General features: G+C 42.1%; 1 protein-coding gene across 2 annotated transcripts in view; it reads left to right on the top strand.

Moving 5' to 3' along the window:
* The first annotated feature begins 1,086 nt into the window (after nt 1–1,086).
* LOC150089354 (nuclear receptor subfamily 2 group F member 1-A-like) overlaps nt 1,087–18,059 on the top strand; it is a 94,946-nt gene continuing 77,973 nt past the window's right edge. Inside the window, exons 1-2 of one of the 2 annotated variants that reach the window (XM_090389184.1) lie at nt 1,087–2,048; nt 2,832–3,359. In XM_090389184.1, coding sequence (XP_090245310.1) covers nt 1,664–2,048; nt 2,832–3,359 — 913 coding nt within the window. In that variant the 5' untranslated portion in view covers nt 1,087–1,663. Of the gene's footprint in view, nt 2,061–2,831; nt 3,360–18,059 lie in introns of both variants that reach the window. The other variant, XM_090389176.1, reaches the window with a different exon arrangement.

Below are 18,059 nucleotides of genomic sequence, written 5' to 3'. Positions count from 1 at the left end.
CGGTGGTGTTTTTCACCTTGAGTAGCAGTTGACTGCGTTCTGATTTACGCAGCTTCTTCTCTACAAGGTTAACAGTCGACGAGATTGAGCAATCGCCTTACTTTTACTTCGTTGTTAGCCGCTGTTTCGTGCGCACTCTGACCGCCGTGCTTTTTTCACATGTCGTCACAATTGCTCTTCAAGGTCACTTCGCCGCTTGCTTGTACGGAAGAAAACGATATCGCTTTTGAAGTGAGCTATGATCATGCCACTGCGCATTGCAGTTGCCCACACACACACACACACAGGCTTCGAAAAGACTAAGCTCTTGTTTTTTACTCTGTCTGTGTTTCCTTATTCAAAACAGATGCGAAGAAGAGGCAGACAGGCCTTTCAGGATCGCGAGGAGTCATACAGCGAACAGGCGCTAGCATTTCTATCTCCCGCGTGATTCGATGCGATCTGTCGTTGCATTTCGTAGCACACCGAAAACCCCGCTGAAATTCTTGTGGCACGATTTAGCGGATGATCGGGGGAGGACCGAAGAAGTGGAGATTTCAGCAGCTCGAGGAAGGTGGCAAGTCGCTGTGTAGATGGCGTGTGGCAGTGGGAGCGCTCTCTTTCTGTCAGCGTGCATTTTGTACGTGTTCCGACCCCGCCCATTGCTAACCACCGTTGTAAACCTCCGTACGATGTAATCGCGTCTTTGGCGGCTGCTTTACAGCTCCCCCTCTGTCTGTCTCTCTCTCTCTCTCTCTCTCTCTGCGCGCTTAAGTTGCACACACCGAATTTGTGATTTGCGCTTCTTTTCATCCCACGCCGGCCCATTCCTGGCGGCAGGCGAGTACTCGGCCGCCAAACCAAACAGGGGATTGGCCTCCGAGTACGCGGTGCCGCAACGCAGTCGCCTGTGTAAGGATCTATGTTAGCGCGTGCTGCGCAAGGATACTAAAATCTCGCCGTAGCTCCGGTAGAAGCGAGTTACAGACGCTGGTGGCAGCCAATGGGAAGGCGGCTCGGCGTTGCCTAGTCATGCCCTGATTGCCTGGGGGGCACGACCATCGAGCCCGGGATTACCACTCGCTAATAGGCTTCTTGAACTTTAATGACACATCCTGCCGTATATGGAAGCTGTTGCCATGCCAACCGCACAGTTTCAACCGTCGTGTCATAGTTCAAAATAGCTGGGGGTTGCGTCCAGACGTTCGCGCGCCAGCGGCGTGGCCTGGCCGAGTGTAGCAGTTGTTCCGCTCGCGCAGTTCATGCGGGTTCAGAGCTCCTTGCTCCTGACGTTTCCCCCGGTTCACGTTTGGGGCTTGCCTCCGACAGGGAGGCCCTGTTCACGTGACGACAGAGCGTGGCAGCACCAGTCGGCTGTGTGACTCGACTACGTCAGGACGGGCGACCAGTCGCTCTGGTCTGACTCGTCGCTCCGCGGTGTTTACCACACTTCACCTCTTAGGCTTCAGTGTCGGCGATTGTAGCCACGGGGTAGCGCAGCAGGGCGTGTACTTGTGACATCTGACTCGACGGCAACTCGGGGCCTCGGCAAGTCAGCAGTTCGGAGGCAGGTTCTCGTGCCGTGCTTATGTGTGTGTATTCGAGAAGTGGCGGCTTTGTCTAACTAGCGACCTCTTCGCATCTGACGCCGACGTCGCCGTTACTGTTATCCCGCCACCTTAGCATGGCCCTTGCCGTGACTCCGTGGCGGGATCCGGCGAATAGCACGGGCACGACGCCGCCCGATTCGGACTTGACCTCTCAGCCCCCGACTCAGAACGGTAACGCAGCGGTTCCGCCTCAGCCAACGCAACCCAGCACACCGTCGAGTTCCGAGAAGAACCAGCAGCAACACATCGAATGTGTCGTGTGCGGAGACAAGAGCAGTGGAAAACATTACGGACAGTTCACGTGCGAAGGCTGCAAGTCGTTTTTCAAGCGGAGTGTCCGCCGCAACTTGACCTACACATGTCGTGGAAACCGGAACTGCCCCATCGACCAGCATCATCGCAACCAGTGCCAATATTGTCGTCTCAAGAAATGCCTAAAGATGGGCATGCGCAGGGAGGGTAGGTGCCCAGGTCAGCTTATTTTTCTATTCCCTCAGCACCCTTCTGCGGCCCTGCTCTTTGTCCCAGGCCTTGATCTCGACACTTTTTGCCGAGGCGGGTGACACCCGACTACCCTGAGGTCATGCGTAGGACAAAGAATTGAGTCGCAACGTTGCTCGTGCTTCTCTGTGCTTCGCAAGCCGGGGATCTCGGGAGTCCCGCACTTTTGCCGAACTTCTAAGATCACGGCGTAGTTACGGTTCGAAGTAGCGAATGTTTGCCACATCTCGGGGTGTTCGGGGAGGGGGCTTCTGGTGCTTGCTCAGCTGGCGGACACCGGAGCATGCAACTACTATCGACATACGACACACACAGAGAAGCACGACGCGGCGTGGCGCAGCGCCACGTTCTCCCTGACTTTCCCGCCCCGCCATCGCTGACGGGTTGTAGAAAAAGCTGTCTCCTGGCAGTTCTGTTCCACTTGTCTGACTCGGCCGCTCGAGCTTGGGGGGACGGGAGCCGGAGAACGATCTAGCGCTGCGCTTTCCCTCATCTTATGGGTGTCTTTTTTTTATTAATATTATTTTCTTAGGAATTAAGTTTCGGTAACTGAAACGCCCTCTCTTGACGTTTTTTTGCAATTCGCATCTTTGCTGCGCCATAAGTGCAGGACTCTAATGTTAACGCTTTCAATTGTTGTGTTTTCTCTTTAAAAAAACAAAAAAAAAATGTTCTTTTGTGGCACTTGCCAAGCACCCGTTGCTAGTCGGCCGACCTCATTCTGTGTCCTTTGTCCCACAGCTGTCCAGCGAGGACGAGTTCCCCCGACGCAGCATCCCCTGCCTGGACAGATGGCCTTGACCAATGGCGATGCCTTGAACGGACACTCCTATCTATCCAGCTTCATCTCCCTACTTCTGCGAGCGGAGCCGTATCCGCCGTCAAGGTACGCCCAGTGTATGCAACCCAACAACATCATGGGCATCGACAATATCTGTGAACTGGCCGCCAGACTGCTGTTCAGTGCCGTGGAGTGGGCCAGGAACATCCCCTTCTTCCCCGACCTCCAAGTCACGGACCAAGTGGCCCTTCTGCGACTTGTGTGGAGTGAACTCTTTGTGCTGAATGCCTCCCAGTGTTCCATGCCGCTTCACGTGGCCCCACTCCTGGCGGCCGCAGGACTTCATGCCTCTCCCATGGCTGCGGACAGGGTGGTGGCGTTCATGGACCACATCCGCATCTTCCAGGAACAGGTAGAGAAACTGAAGGCATTACACGTGGATGCGGCAGAATACAGCTGTCTTAAGGCAATAGTGCTCTTCACAACAGGTAAGATATTTTTATTGCTCCTCCTTTACGTAGCATTAATGTTTCCTAATACCCAAACGCTTAAGTTAGCCAAAATTAACTGAAAAATACGTGCTGCCGAAGCCAGGTACTTAGCTCAATAAGATATCCTTATATCCTCTTTCACCTAAAAGACATGCACACACAGACACAATTGAAGACTTAAGTGAACAATCATTTTAGACTAGTTCAAAAGCGCCCCACCCCCAAGCATAGAAAAAAGCAATATTCTATTACTGGGCATTTAATAAAAGAACATAAACGCCATTAATGGCATAAACTCAGTGGTTCATTCATTCTCCAAGTCTATGGTAAAAGACATTTAATGCGCATGTGCAGGGTTTGGACGGTATTAAGAATAGCCCATCGTTCTTAGTGCCAAACAGAAATTACTGTTACAATACGTGTATTCTGTCCTCGTGTGATTCTGACAAATAGAATTGAGTTAAATCATACATTGAACTCCTGGATGAAATCTTCCCTTTGGCTATAAGCTTTCCTCTTCTTTACCCTTGCTTCTGTTGTCTAAGCTTTCAAGAACACAAACTAATCTTCAGGGACACGATATCATCACCAAGGATAGATGTGAAACTCCAGTACAGTAATATGGAAATTGAATTGATTTTAGAATCAATCCTCATTCTCAGTGGTCTTTACCAATGTTTATAGCAGTTGCAATATAATATTGATTGTATTCTCCTACGATGTCTATCGTGTTCTCTCCTCATCATCATTGATCACACGTTGTTTTGGAGTTCCTTTACAGAGTACGCCATAAAAAAATTTTGTTTCTTCTCCCGTGGCTTTCAAAACCCCATTTGAATACCACACTGATTGCTCCATTTCCAGTTCTCCATTGCTAGGTACACTTTGTTTATGAACACATCCCAAGAGACAATCTCCCAGTAACAAAATTCCAATTATTGTCTCGTGCCACCAAATTTACAAACATATTCGCTATAACCGCATCCACCAACTGTTTCTGCAATATATATCTCATATTCTGGCACTCGACCATTTTGATAAAAATTAACAACTCGTACACCAGTTTATACACGCAGATTTTGAACATGTTTTGCATGATTTAGTTCTTCAGCAGCCTGCAGAACGGTTAGAACAGTTCTCGTGATGTTCCGAATTGAACAAGCACTGCGTTTTATTGGAAGGATTAGGCTTAACCAAGAGAACACAGAAGAGGTGGGGAGTACTAACAATCCAAAGAAATCTTATTGATTACGCAGTCCTTTTATTTGGAAATGGATTCTCCTATGATATACAAACGGATGCGCAATTGCAAAATTTAAACCGAAGTTGATAAATAAGTTAGTGGATCAGTTTTCACTTCATTGACAAATATTGAAACAGACAACCATACAGTTATCATCTTTGTCTCATATTCCTCTTTACCGTCCCTTAATTTCATTTATTCCCCTCTAAGCTGAAAAATACCAATGTATATCAGAAATATTCAAATAAAGAGTGTGCAGCACGATCTTTTTGATGATACATCTTTCAAAACTTATGTAAGGTGAGAGAGAGGGGCTGAGTGGTAAAAATTGTCCCGCTGAGTAATCTTAACTAAAATGAAGCTCACCTTCTTACAAACAGGAAGAGAAAGAGAGAACATAAAAATGATTAGGCTTAGCACTAGAAACTCAGATTGACGGATCTTGTTTCAATCTCTGAATTTTCATTTCACATTTCTTCAAGAAACAATGTCAAACTAATACTTCAGTATTTTCCTTTTATCCTTCGCTTTTTTCCTCTGTTTCCATTTAGCCCCATGGCCCATTTTCTTATCTGACAGATTCCAAACATTTCTTTACTTAGCATGCTCAGTTCAGAATGCTTTCTTCTCCAAGAGAAAACAATACTGTGGACTGTAGAGTTCAGTTTTCCGACTTCCAAATGGTGCATGCGTAACCGCTATAAATTTCCATTGTAAAATGTTCCCCACCCAAGTCCAGAGATATCCCGTCATGCTTTAAGGTGCGATCTTCAACAGCGACGATATTTTTCTTTGTTGTTTTACAAGTCATGAATTATCTGTTTTATAGTCATGAGTCAGTCCCACCCTACTTCAAGATAGAGTTGACCACTTCTTCGGAGTAAATGAGGACATTGTAGAACGTGTCCTGTATTTCCAAGGAAGATTCTGAATACATAAGTGACCTCTTCGGTCTTTCTCTTGACGGGATTTCGTGCGAAGTATTTTCTTTCATCACTCGAATACATCACTCTCATTCCGAAGTCCTTTTCTGGAAAATATCTGCAAAGTTTCTTTGCTTTGACCTGCTTGTTAACAAGAAAGTACACGCTGTGACAGCACCGCTTCTAGGGGAGGTTATAACCCCTCTTCTGCTCAAGAGTAACATTCCAAAAGCTCGGATTTTCATACTCCACCCTGGTGCTCTTCGTTTTGAATCTTTCAACGTTTTCTTCAATTTTCTGATTTGTTATTTAAAATGTTGTATTTCTGCTTCTTTCTATCTGCGGTGATTTTTTTATTTTTTCTTCTTCTTTTATATTTCCTGTCTGATTTGGTTTGCATAATTGACCTAATCGGTGCCCTATATAGAAGGGGGATTGTAATTCATGTACCGTAGGAAACTGCAGCACGCGTTCAGTGATGGAGAATGGTATGCAAGGCGTGCGGGGGTAAGGGGGGTACAGGCAGTCATTATTAGAATTGTCCCTAAGACCATAATCGTGATTACAGAGAGCTTTGTGTTACGACTTTTGCAGGATCTCTGTACTGCTACAAGGAAGAGAAGGAAAGTGGGCACCATGAAAACAGAATTGATCTATTTTTCAATCGCTGATTGAAAGCAAACGGGTTTCACATTTCTCGTGCTAGGGCTGTTTTCGGCAAAGAACATTGGCGCGTGTTGGGCGGACACGCTTGTGCGATTTACGGAACTCGGAATATAACTCACCATTGTCATCAAATTAAAATTTCAATTTGACCACCTGCCAAACCCATGTACCCGGCAATGTCGTGGGATCATGCAGTACAAACCTCCCGGAGGTTCTTTGGTGTAATTAACTTATAATGAGCCCAGTTTTCCATCATGAAGTCCTTAACTATGCATGGGAGTTTGTTACTCGCTCGCTTTTGCACCAACATTCCTCAAAATATTCGTGCTTCGTGGTCCCAGAGCACCCCGAAGTTCATGTAGCTTTGCAGGTGGTGATGGCATTGCTAACTAAAAATATCGGTTGGTATCCCCATTAAAAGCATTAGCGCCTTGTTCAATGGTCCCCAACCATCCGTGTGCACGTTTCTACATTCCTTTCTGTATATGTCCTTCAGAAATTTAATTTTCTTTTGTTTAGTTGAAGGGTCCCATGTTGACTTTGATAGAGCTCTTTAAGAACTAATATTAACACGAACTGTCTTAAATGCCCGTGTTTATTGATTGTCAAACTTATTGCAAGAAAACATCATAATTGAATGGTCCAAAAGGGGTAAAATATTGCATCAAAAGTGGAAATTGGATAATAGATGTATGATGTCAACCACTCAAATGCTCTGCTGGACTGGAACTCCCTTTAGTTTACAGCTGGATTTTTAGTGCCAGTTGAAAACTCTCAAGGATAAAAATCTGCCAGTAACTATTTAAGATGGCAGTCGAAAATTGTGGAGCTAAAACCCAGAATTCTAAATTTCAGCTCCAGAATATGAATGCAGGCTCTTCCATTGTCTTTACCAGATCCGTTTTTACCTTTCATAATCCTTATAAACATAAACGAAAATTATTGCAAACTAATATTTCCTGTGGATATAATTGATATCCTAAATAATAAGCTACTAAATCAATTTGAACAAATAGTTTCACCCCATAGTTATCATTCTGCCTGCAATGATGAAACTCCACTTCGAATTCGAGGTCAAAATACTTCATAATTATCCAAATAAGATGAATTTAAGGACTAACCTTCCAGCCGATATTTCGAATAATGTAATTACAAAGAATCAATGGGCAGCTGCTTGTAGATTGTGGCCCACTCACTCTGTAAGCTGACTACCTACTTAGATCTGCAGAGATTACAAAATGTCTCAAATTTAATATTTAAAAAATATATATTACATTACATTACTTTGGAAAGTTTCTAGTGATGCCTACGTCTCTAAAATAAATACGTTTAGTCAACAAACAAGACAAACATAAATAAAATTTTCAGTGTTAGATGATGGGCATTATCACTTTAACCAAAGATAAACCAGCAAGCTTCATTGCAGTTAAATTTCTGCTGGACTCGTGTCATCTTATTTCTGACCAAAAGATATCCAATTCCATTTCAGTATCTTCGAATATTAGTGTACTGGAATATGTCTTTACACATTATTTCCTGTCTTCAGATTGGTTTGATCATTTTCGCCCAAATATAAATCTTATAGTGTGCAATGTTAACCAATTACAGATCGAAGAATGTGTCTGTGTGCTCATCTAATCATTGGAAATCAGTCGCGTGCATTATAAACAATTATGAGCATTTCCAGCTGCGTGGCCCCTGACAACGCACAGTTTTGAACTCCAAAACCAAGTTCAAGTAGAGTAGCCTATTACAAATGAAAGAAGCAACGCTAGGGAAGCGTGAAGTATTCAAACAATTCCCTGCCTCCACATCAACACTTGCATGCTCTTCCAGGGCATGATTAAATCTGAAGCCATCCATTTCGTCTGTCATCAAGGTGTGTGTGTGCGCGCGAGAGCAAGATATTTCATAAAAGTCACAACTCATACAGCTAACAACAAACGGCTCTTGTTTTCCACTTTCTCTCTTCCAGACATTTAGCGCCCTCCTGCGGTAGGACTATAAAAAGCAGTATCTAACGAATCTTTGGTTTGTTGGGGGGCTATATTTAGAAAGTGACACAAAAAAGTCATCCATCTTTCGTTAAAGGGGGGTTTGTTGAGTGGGGAGCTGTCCGAAATAGTGCCTTGAGGGGCACATGACGGTGGCTAACAATGCATCTCTGTTTTTAGACGAGCGGTTCTGCACCGGTGTTCGAGGAAAGCCATCAGTTTGTAAAACGTTCTATCTTCTTGAGATTCCTTTTCTTGGAAATGTGTTAAGTCACAGCCATCTAATGAACGTCACCATTACCGCCCTTCTTACTGTCTGGGACATGTAATTTACAAAGTGGAAGTTACAAAGAGATTTCTCCGTGAATGAATCATTCTTTGGAGCTTCAGAACTGGAAGTTGCATAAAGTTTGCCGCCGAAGCGCACTGTGGGCATATTGTAGCACGCTGTTGATATTATTTGAATTTGGACGTGACCCGTAATTACCAGTGCCACACCGGGGTCTCTAAGCTTGAATGGTAAGTTAGTCTTGTTAAAAGCGGGTCTACCACGCGCTCAAAAGACTTCAATAGAAAGTCATTTCTGCACGTACAATGGCCGATTTAGCACTTCCCGGATCTAAGCCGGAATACTTTAAATTGCTAATTATGAAGCTTTTAATGAATTAATTGACTTTAAAATGAATTGCAATGTTTCTGTAAATCGTAAAATGTGATTAATTTTTTTTCTTCTAAAAAATACATTTATGGTACTTGCTTAATATAATTTAAGAGGAGGGACCACCTGTGTTTATATCTTCCACTGTACAAATTGCATTTTGTCCATACAACGCATATTGAAGAATAAAATCCGTTCTTCAATCTTTAAACTTTTCCAACAGTGCATCTGGTACCTCAAAAAGAACAGCAAAATGGTCCTTTGGAACAATGTCCAATTTTTGAAAAAGGATCGTGCAATTGGAAGTCAAATTTCTTATAAAATGACCAAATAGACTATTCAGAGTTCTGTCTAACAAAGAGTTACTTGGAATATAAAAGACTTTGAAGTCGAAATTCGTGGTCTCTCGGTGATACAAAATTTGGGAATCATAAATTCATTTATGGCGATGCCAAAAGACTAGAAAATCTAAAATACAGTTGAGAAGTGTCAGCTGATTCTTGATTTCTGACATAAATTTAAAAAACTATTTGGAATTAATAGTTTTCCACTCCTGCAAAATTATCTTTGAACTTGTAGATATTAACTAGAATTCGATTTTCAATAAATTTAATCGAACATTAAAAGTTGTTAATACATTTAAGATTTTTTTAGTAAATGGTTGTATCAAAAATAATCTGTGATTTTCCTTTTCTCTCTCTCTCTCTCTCTTTGCTGTGCCTAAAGCATGTGACTTTCAACAGGAAAACGGAAAGAAATTTATTCGTTCAAGACTGCTTCCAGGTCGGAGTGCAACAGCATAGCCAAGTACACATTAAAAATAGCCCCCGTGCGAGTAGGCCTTAGTGTCAGCTGCCCTGGGGTTCAGTCTTATGCAAGTCACAAAAACAGCCGGTTCAGTCCAGGAGGGGATATTATTATTATTATTATTATGGGGTGGAGTTTAAAATTGAGGGCTACGTATATTGAGTCGCCTAGCGAGTAGCGTTGTAATTACAGTGCAGATAAATAGCCCTTATCCGTTAGAAAAATGCCTGATGGATAAAGACTGCACAAAATATAAGAAGATGCGAAAAAGGACCTAAAAAAAATGAAGATATTAAAGTGTACGATGGCAAATAACGCTGCCGTGGCTCGTTTAGAAGAAGCCAAATGGAGTCAGCTATTGTCCTGCCACGTGCATTCACTACGAAGGCTCTGTGCGATCCCCGGGATTATTTCCCCTTCTGCAAAAATAGAAGGAAATCCGGGTAAAAGTTCAGCCTACATGTTTATCAAAGTTTTGCGAACATTTAAAAACTTCCTGCTTTTCCAAGTAGCGCTCTGCGAGCGTGGTCCCCATTAAATAGCCAAAGAGACATTCAGAGTTGGTGACGTAAGAATGCTAACCAGACTTTCTTGTTTCGTCTCCTATGCATGACGGCCAAACGAAGTGAGACACTGTTTACAACCATAAACGCCACGCTTGTATGACGGACCGAAGACCGTAAAGCGTCTCTTACAGCTACTGATTTGTTTAAGAACGTGTAGAAGCTCCGCGAAGTCAGGATTAATTAATAGTCAATGAATCGCACTTGGTCAGCCACAGCCTTTGATGGGAATCTTCCACTCGGGGATCCATCAGGGTTGGAAAAGCATGTCCCGTTTGGACGGAGACGAAAGGAAAATCCCATATGTAAATTCGAAGTACAGGGTGTCTCCTTGACAGGTTTCCCCCTCTAAATCTCTTGTCCAGATAGCAGGAATGTCGCTGTTTCCCGGGGGCTGAATGATCTGCTCATAGTTTCGTTTAACGTCAGGAAGACAGAGAGAATATCTACTTCCTTATGATTTTCTTATCTAATTTTACTCTTTGCAAAAGATTCTAAAGGTCGTATAAAATGAATTCAAGTTTGATTTATCAAATCATCCAAAGGTATGCGATGCTTCTTAAATTAATAGATGCAAAGACTTCAAGGAAGTAGTCTCTATTCGTTATTACCAGTTTTTAAGAGCTAAGTCTTTGAAAGGTAATTTGCATTTTGATTACTTCAAAGTGCAGGTTAATGTCATGTATATAGGCAAATAGTGCATGAAAAGGCAGAAAAAAAAAACTGGTTAAAAGGTTACCGCTTTTCTATATCTTCACTCTAGAGATCTGAATTGTCCGCTTTTTTTTGCAATCCATTTTTCATTCCTCTCTCTACTTCTCTTATTCTCTCCTGTGTTCCTTTAATGTGATTGTAATCTTTATTTTGTATGCAGGATTTATACTACATAATCAAAGGCGGGTCATACATAAATACGCCCCAAATCCTCATCACATAATTCTGAATTGTAGTGATCCACTTACACCATTTACATCTGTCCACTTTCCAAAAAGATCACAAACAATGATGTAGCATCACTGAAATGTGAACCCAAAGCGTATCCACATCAAAGTGTTTAGCAATACTTCTCAAGTATCAAAAATAAGCCAGTACTCGTCTGACGAGAATATGTTGGAATTTGAAAGGAAGAAAATGTTTTCGATGGATGAAGTTCATGTAGAGCCCATAAAAATATATTTAGAAAGGTCAGGCATAAAGAGAATTTAGAGGACCATTGCTGTTCTTCAGGGTCCGCAAGATTTTCCCTATTGGCTTAAAATGGAGACAAACAGGAAAAGGGAAATTTTTGGACAATTGGCCATCGAATCGTCCAATATTTGGATGATTGGTCTACCTTCAGAAGAAATAAAAATGAAAAAAATCTTTGCGTGGAATGCTTACTACAATATTATTACTTAAAACGTGCATTGCCCAAAACAGAGAAAGTGAGCGATATTACAGTCCTGTCCACCCCAGTTATCACGAAATTGTTTCGGTTTTAGTCTCGGCTTCCTACTGGTTTTAATCAAACACCCTTGGACATTTAGAAAAGGCAAAGAGAACTGAGAAATCAGAATACAGATGGCGACATATGTAGGCGTTGTGTAGGCATATACTAAAGACTACTCGCTTTGTTTCTCTATTCCAAGGACGGTGCCATTGGTCATGAAAAAGAGCTTTGGAAAAGATCAATTCGTAAAGTGGACAGCAGGGCATTTATACAAATATGGGATACTGTTGAAGTAGTGGCGTTTCGCACACCACACGACACCTAGACTGAATCTATGTAGACTTTCTGTCCTAGATTTTCTGAATTTAACATCTTGGAAGGAGGGTCTTGTGGAGTATAACGAGAGGAACTTATGCCATTACTGAATTATTTTTTCTACATTTAGGCCACAAGAGTTCCACATCGAGGAATGTGTTTTGGAAAATGACGTGTTGGGCTACTCAGTGAGCACGATCATCTCTCACTTTGAACTAATCTCTTCTAAAGAGATTTACACTTCACTTTCCTTATTATCAGAGCTTGGGTTGCCTTTCCTTCTTAACGAACGAAAAGCTCGTTTTCTGCTACATGCGCATAAAAGAGGAAAAAACAAATGTATCAGAATGAGTGGCATAATTAGAGGAAACCGATTTTAACGAAGCGAATAGATCCGAACTAGAAACTGGGTTTTCTGCCTTACCCTTAAATCTTAGTATGCAGGTGATTTCGTCTGCCAGTTATGCATCTACAAGCAGGGAGTCTTCAGCACTTCAAACCGGTAAATCTAGTTGTAGGAAATTATCTTCTTTACCTCTGATTTTACTTCTACCCAACTACTTTTTGTTTTTACTTCTACTCTTTGTGTCTTACTGCTTTCCTTATCTTAAACCTCGTTCCTCAGTTCGAGGAAAGAGTCTGATAATATAAACAATACATCTAATCGGATAAAAGAGCTTTCGAACTTCTAATTGACTAAATAGCCCACTTTTGAGAAAGTGCCTTTCGCTATCGAACCTTTACCTTCACCACAGCTCTCTATTCGCTCTTCAACGTCATGTGACCGGAAACTAAATCTACACGCACTTGTGTGAAAAGGCATTTTCCTTCCAAAAATGACAGAGTTCCGTGAGAACCTTACATTCAAAGGAAACGCTGGCTTCTTAACGTTTCAGTATATATCCTTAGTCATAGTTATTTATTCCATATCAGATACGATACCGAAATCAATACGTGCCGGTATGGCACGAGCGCTTGCAGCAAATATGTCAAACGTATTGAACCAAGAAACGGAAATTTTCAACATCTCTTAAATGAGATTCGGCATCGACTGGTGCAAAGTGAAATGCAGGGCACTGCTAAATGGCTGAAGTCGTTGGAATTCAACGAACACCGCGAAAGATTCTTTTCTTCGAACAGAGCACTGGGTCATGACATTGAGAGAGCTAAAACTTTCTGATACAGAATCCGTCTAATAAGCAAAATTCAAATTCCATATTTGCCATAGTTTCGAATGCACAATTTTCCTCTTGAACCTTAACAGGTCTCTACCCTCTGATCCTATCAAGCATATCCAAATGAGAACAGTTATTATGCTCCATCAGATGTGGCCTACATGCCTAAGTTCACCTTATAGCGTGGTTAACTCGTGACGTCATTGAGTTTTTTTTTTTTTTTTCGCTTTTTTCCTGATTGCAAATTGCTACCATTGAATACCAATTCAGGGGTAGAAATAATTCCGTGTTTTTGTTAGTCTCGACTGGTTGTTTATAACGATAAGCTAAGGCCATGAGGAGTCAGTTTATTATAAACAGTGTACGCTATTATTTCGGGATAAAAACCGATCTTTTTGTGAATAAAACTGTACATACTTCGCCTTAGACAGACTCAATTAGTCTCGATGGAAGAACTCTTTACACAATGAACTCCACTCATATTTTCAAGATCATATCTTTGCAGAGTCCGAATCAGGTTAGAATCATCCACATTCAGTGTTCGTTTGCAACATAAACACATGACCATGTTTCTTTGTCATGGTACTGGCGTGGTCAGATTCATGTCACGGATGGCATTTCGTAATCTGTAGTCCTCAAGTACAGACGTAGGAAAGACGGTCTCATCAAATGGCAATGAACCAACTCACCTTCTGCTACTTTGCTCCTCTACAATAATCCAACACCACTTTGGAAGAGTATGGTGCATGACTCATTGAAAATAGACTACGCTATACTTGATGTATAATAATGCAGATTTCTAAATCCATCCGTACCATATTGGTTGAGTCAATTAATGACCTCCTGCCTGATATAGGCATTTAGTGCCTTCAGTTTACTGTTGCAGCTTACGTGACCTTAGTGATATTTAACCTGATTTGATATTGCATTAATTCATAGAGGGGAATTCCATGAAACCAGTTTTATTTTGTCACAAAAGTTTAAAAACAATAGAAAGTTCAAAAAAAATTATATTTTTTATGAATGGTATTATATTACTTACGAATGCCACTTCTATGGTATTCAACTGTACCCTTCTTCTCGTACCCATAATATGTTGACACGGACTTCACAAAAAGAATTAAAAACAACATAAACACAAATAAAGAAATAATACGGGATATTTGTATTTACTTGGATATTTCCTTTCATTTACAAAAGCCTGTTTTTATAATGATTTGTAGACGTTTGTTGAGTTTTTGTTGTTTAAGATTACGTCGAAGGATTGGAATCAAACATTACGTCCAAGGAATGGAATCAGGATTATGTTTGTCCGTTTATGAAGACCACTTTCCTTCTTTTCTCTCTCGCGGATTTAAAAGAATAGATTATAGGCGCCGTGATGAATCCCACAGTCCTTTCGAATCTTGTTTGCAGGAATCGTAAGGGAATAAAATAGCGTATTGCTGGCACGCGTTAGATGAAATTCCCATTTGGACTACTACGGCGTATTACGCACCTTTTGCAAGCCAGAATATTTCCTCACACTTTGCCATCGTGTAATCGGAAGAGAAAGAAAATGTCGCCGTCAATTTATAATTATTTTTATTTGCTCCAGCAAGCCACTGATATCAAACGAAGAAAAGAGCAGAGGAGGAGGAGGAGGGGGAGGGGGAGGGAAGTTGGGGGGAAGGAATCTCGATATGCAAGCAAAATAAAAACCGTTTTTCTCCCTAACGATTAATTTCACATGCCCGCGCGCCACCCTCCCATCAGCCGCAAATTCGCGGTTCAACCACAAAATCGAACGCGATCAAAGCCTCTTGTTGACGGTGAGCAAGCGGCAACTGAAGCAGCGTTCGTAGAGGCGGTAGCGTCTCCTCAGTGAAGGGCGAGCCTCCAGCTAAGAGAGAGAGAGACAGAGGATGAGAATGAGGACTTTTCCGCCGGCAGCATCTCCCATGAACGCTGACATTTTGTAGCTGGGTGAAATCTGTTGTTGAACCGTACGATTTGCGAAGGAGGGGGTGAGAGCAAGAAAGAGAGAGGGAGGAGAGAGAGAGAGAGAGAGAGAGAGAGAGAGAGAGAGAGAGAGAGAGAGGAGAGTTGGAGAGAATGAGAGAGAGACTGAAGCGTAGGCGTGCCTAGCAGAGCGAATTCAGAGATGAGACAGGCATACAGATCCGACACCAACCGAAGCTCTCTTCGAACGCTGTATATTTTACCCACTCACCGAGCCGGGTCACGCAAACGCTCATGATGTGCCTACCGGCGACAGTTGTTAGTGTCAAGCTGCGTGGCCTGGGATCCGCTTATCCGCGAAACAGACTACTATAAGAAGTTGAACTCTTATTCCATCTAGCCCTTCCTTTGTGGTAGAGAGAATGAAGGAAAAATGTAATATATGGCTAAGGCAGCACCCGAATGGAAAATCAAAATCTAAACATGGTTTTCATCACCGACATCCTCCCTCCCCCTGCCTTTTTTTCTTTTTTTACCAAACAGGCATCGTAGAGTGCAACTGTTTTTAAACCCTCGTCGTTAAACGTGACGCTTGGACACGTGGCTGGTGTCCAGAGTTACCTGTCCTTCGGCATTCCCTATTTGGGAGAAACAAAATATCAGCTGACTGCAAACTGGCATTCTGATGGAAGGGGTGAGTGAACACTTTTGGAAAATAACAGGCGAAGTGCACGAAGCACGAGGGCTGGAGTGGACAGGAAACATGGCGTGAATTTTAAGTGTACTTCGAAGTACGCGAGGTGACGAATCCTGAATAATAACAACCCTATGAGGAAAGTTTCTCTTTCGTCACAAGGTCTCCCCTTCTGTCGAAACTGTGACACCAGTCATCGTCTGAATGAACACCATTTATTTCCACAAGAGTGTAGAAAACGTAGCAGATGTAATGCACTACTAGAGGGGGGGGGGGCGGCATTCGTCAAGCAGAACGAAATGATTCCGAATAAGCTGGTTCAATTTGTCCCACATTACACACAAGTTCATTGCTGGGATTTCCCCCGAAGTTTTGTTCCAGAACGACTGGAAATTTCTCAGAAAAAATAAATTTCCTTTTGCTCGTTGTTTTGGAAAGGCGAATTCATATATTAAACAAGCTGTACTTAGACATTTGACAACCTGTAAGAGTACAGGTGTTTACTAGGAACACTGGACATTAACAAAAAATGTTGCCTTCCCTATAAAAGTCGTTTTCCTGAATTAAATAAATTGTGAAACCACAAAGTAAATAGTTCACTGACGAGAAGTGAATTTTAAATCCAAAATTATTGTGTTTATATTACCGAGAGCGTGGTTGGCGACTGTGTACAGAAGATTGAGAATAGATGGAGTCACGCAAGAGGAAAACTTGTCTAGCTGAATAATAACCATTCGAGGGCTGGAATTACGAAAGAATTATGGCATGAAACTAAAAAGGAATGAACCATCCAGAAAACATCAACATAAACGTCCGGCATCCCAAAAATATACAGAAATTTTTCCTACCAAAAAGGTGGGTTTTATATGCAAGGCGAACTCTCGTGCATCTCAGATATGTATCTGCTCTCCAAAGCGTACACACAAACAGCACAAACAAGGAACTACGACCCGTCTGTGTAGGCGATATCGGGGTCGTCATGGTTGTCTCATTTTCTGAAGAGTGGCTGAACCTTGAACAGTTGTAAATCTTGTACGTGCGCAACAATCGCACTTTGACCTGACTGTCGTGCACGGATGCCTACACGGACCGGAAGCGGTATTAATATGCGCTTGCGTGCTCCGCTGTATGTGGATGAATAATCCTACAGGAAGTGGTCAGTAGTGGTGAAGACAGACTAATGGAGATGAGTTTAATAGCGTGTCTTTGGGGGGAAAGATGGAGCTTGGAGGTCATACCGACACGAACACAGAAGGGTATTGCTACTACACGGTAACCACGTCCATACAAATAAGTTTAGAATATGATAAGGAGACATTCGGCCCGCACTCAAGTCAACTGTCCCTATCCGCAAAGCCTGCAGAAATGGAAACAGCATCAGTTGTGAGAGTACCAGGCCGTATTCTTCACACAGGGGAAGAATCTTGGATTTTTCCAAGATCCAAGTTGCCAAATCCTAGAATTCTTGGATTTGGCAACCTCCTGTGTACTTTTAGGCAACTCATACAGATAAATTCTCACTGCACATAACCTCTATTCGAGGATGTTGAAGCGAGGATCGAAATTCGAGGATGTTGATTGCATTCACCAACGTTTAAAATAGTCCTACGTGAACGGCTGCAAATTTTGTAACCCTCTGTTCTAAGGTTGGTATGCTTGCTTCTGGTGGAACTCTGCCTTTCTGCCTAAGATTTCTTGAAACACCTCAACAATCCTATTGTCAGAGGTCTAAGACTGGACCTTTCCAAATGGATAGTAATCCACTTAGCCAATGGATCGATGAGACTAAACACGAAGAGAGCGGGGTCGGATTTATGATTCTGGCGCTGGAAAACACCAAATTAAAAGCGCCTTCTGTTTCTCCCTAAGAAGTATAACAAATGTTTATATATATATATATATATATATATATATATATATATATATATATATATATATATATATATATAATGTGTTCCAGGAAGGATCTGCCAAAAACTGATGTTTGGCAGATCCTTCAAAATGGCTATGCAGGTTTGAAGGGTAAAAAAAAATAATAAAGAAATAAACAGGTATAAGCAGGCACGAGACTATTATGAATAAACATTTTACTAGGCACGTGTCGGTTTATTCTTATTTATTTTTTATTATTTTTTGCCATTCAAAACTCCACAACCATTTTGAAAATTTAAACAGATATAGCTGCTTAACCAGTTAGAATCAGATCCAAGTTGATATCAAGTTTTGTGCTTAAAATTACTCACGAAAACAATCTCAGAAGTTTGGCAGATACCTCCTGGGACATTCTAT

Source organism: Mastigoproctus giganteus, chromosome 2 (genome assembly GCF_048544385.1).
Source record: "Mastigoproctus giganteus isolate SK-2022 chromosome 2, ASM4854438v1, whole genome shotgun sequence".
Taxonomy (NCBI): Eukaryota; Metazoa; Arthropoda; class Arachnida; order Uropygi; family Thelyphonidae; genus Mastigoproctus; species Mastigoproctus giganteus.
Note: the sequence above shows the minus strand (reverse complement) of the source record. Positions and strands in the feature narration are given on the sequence as shown.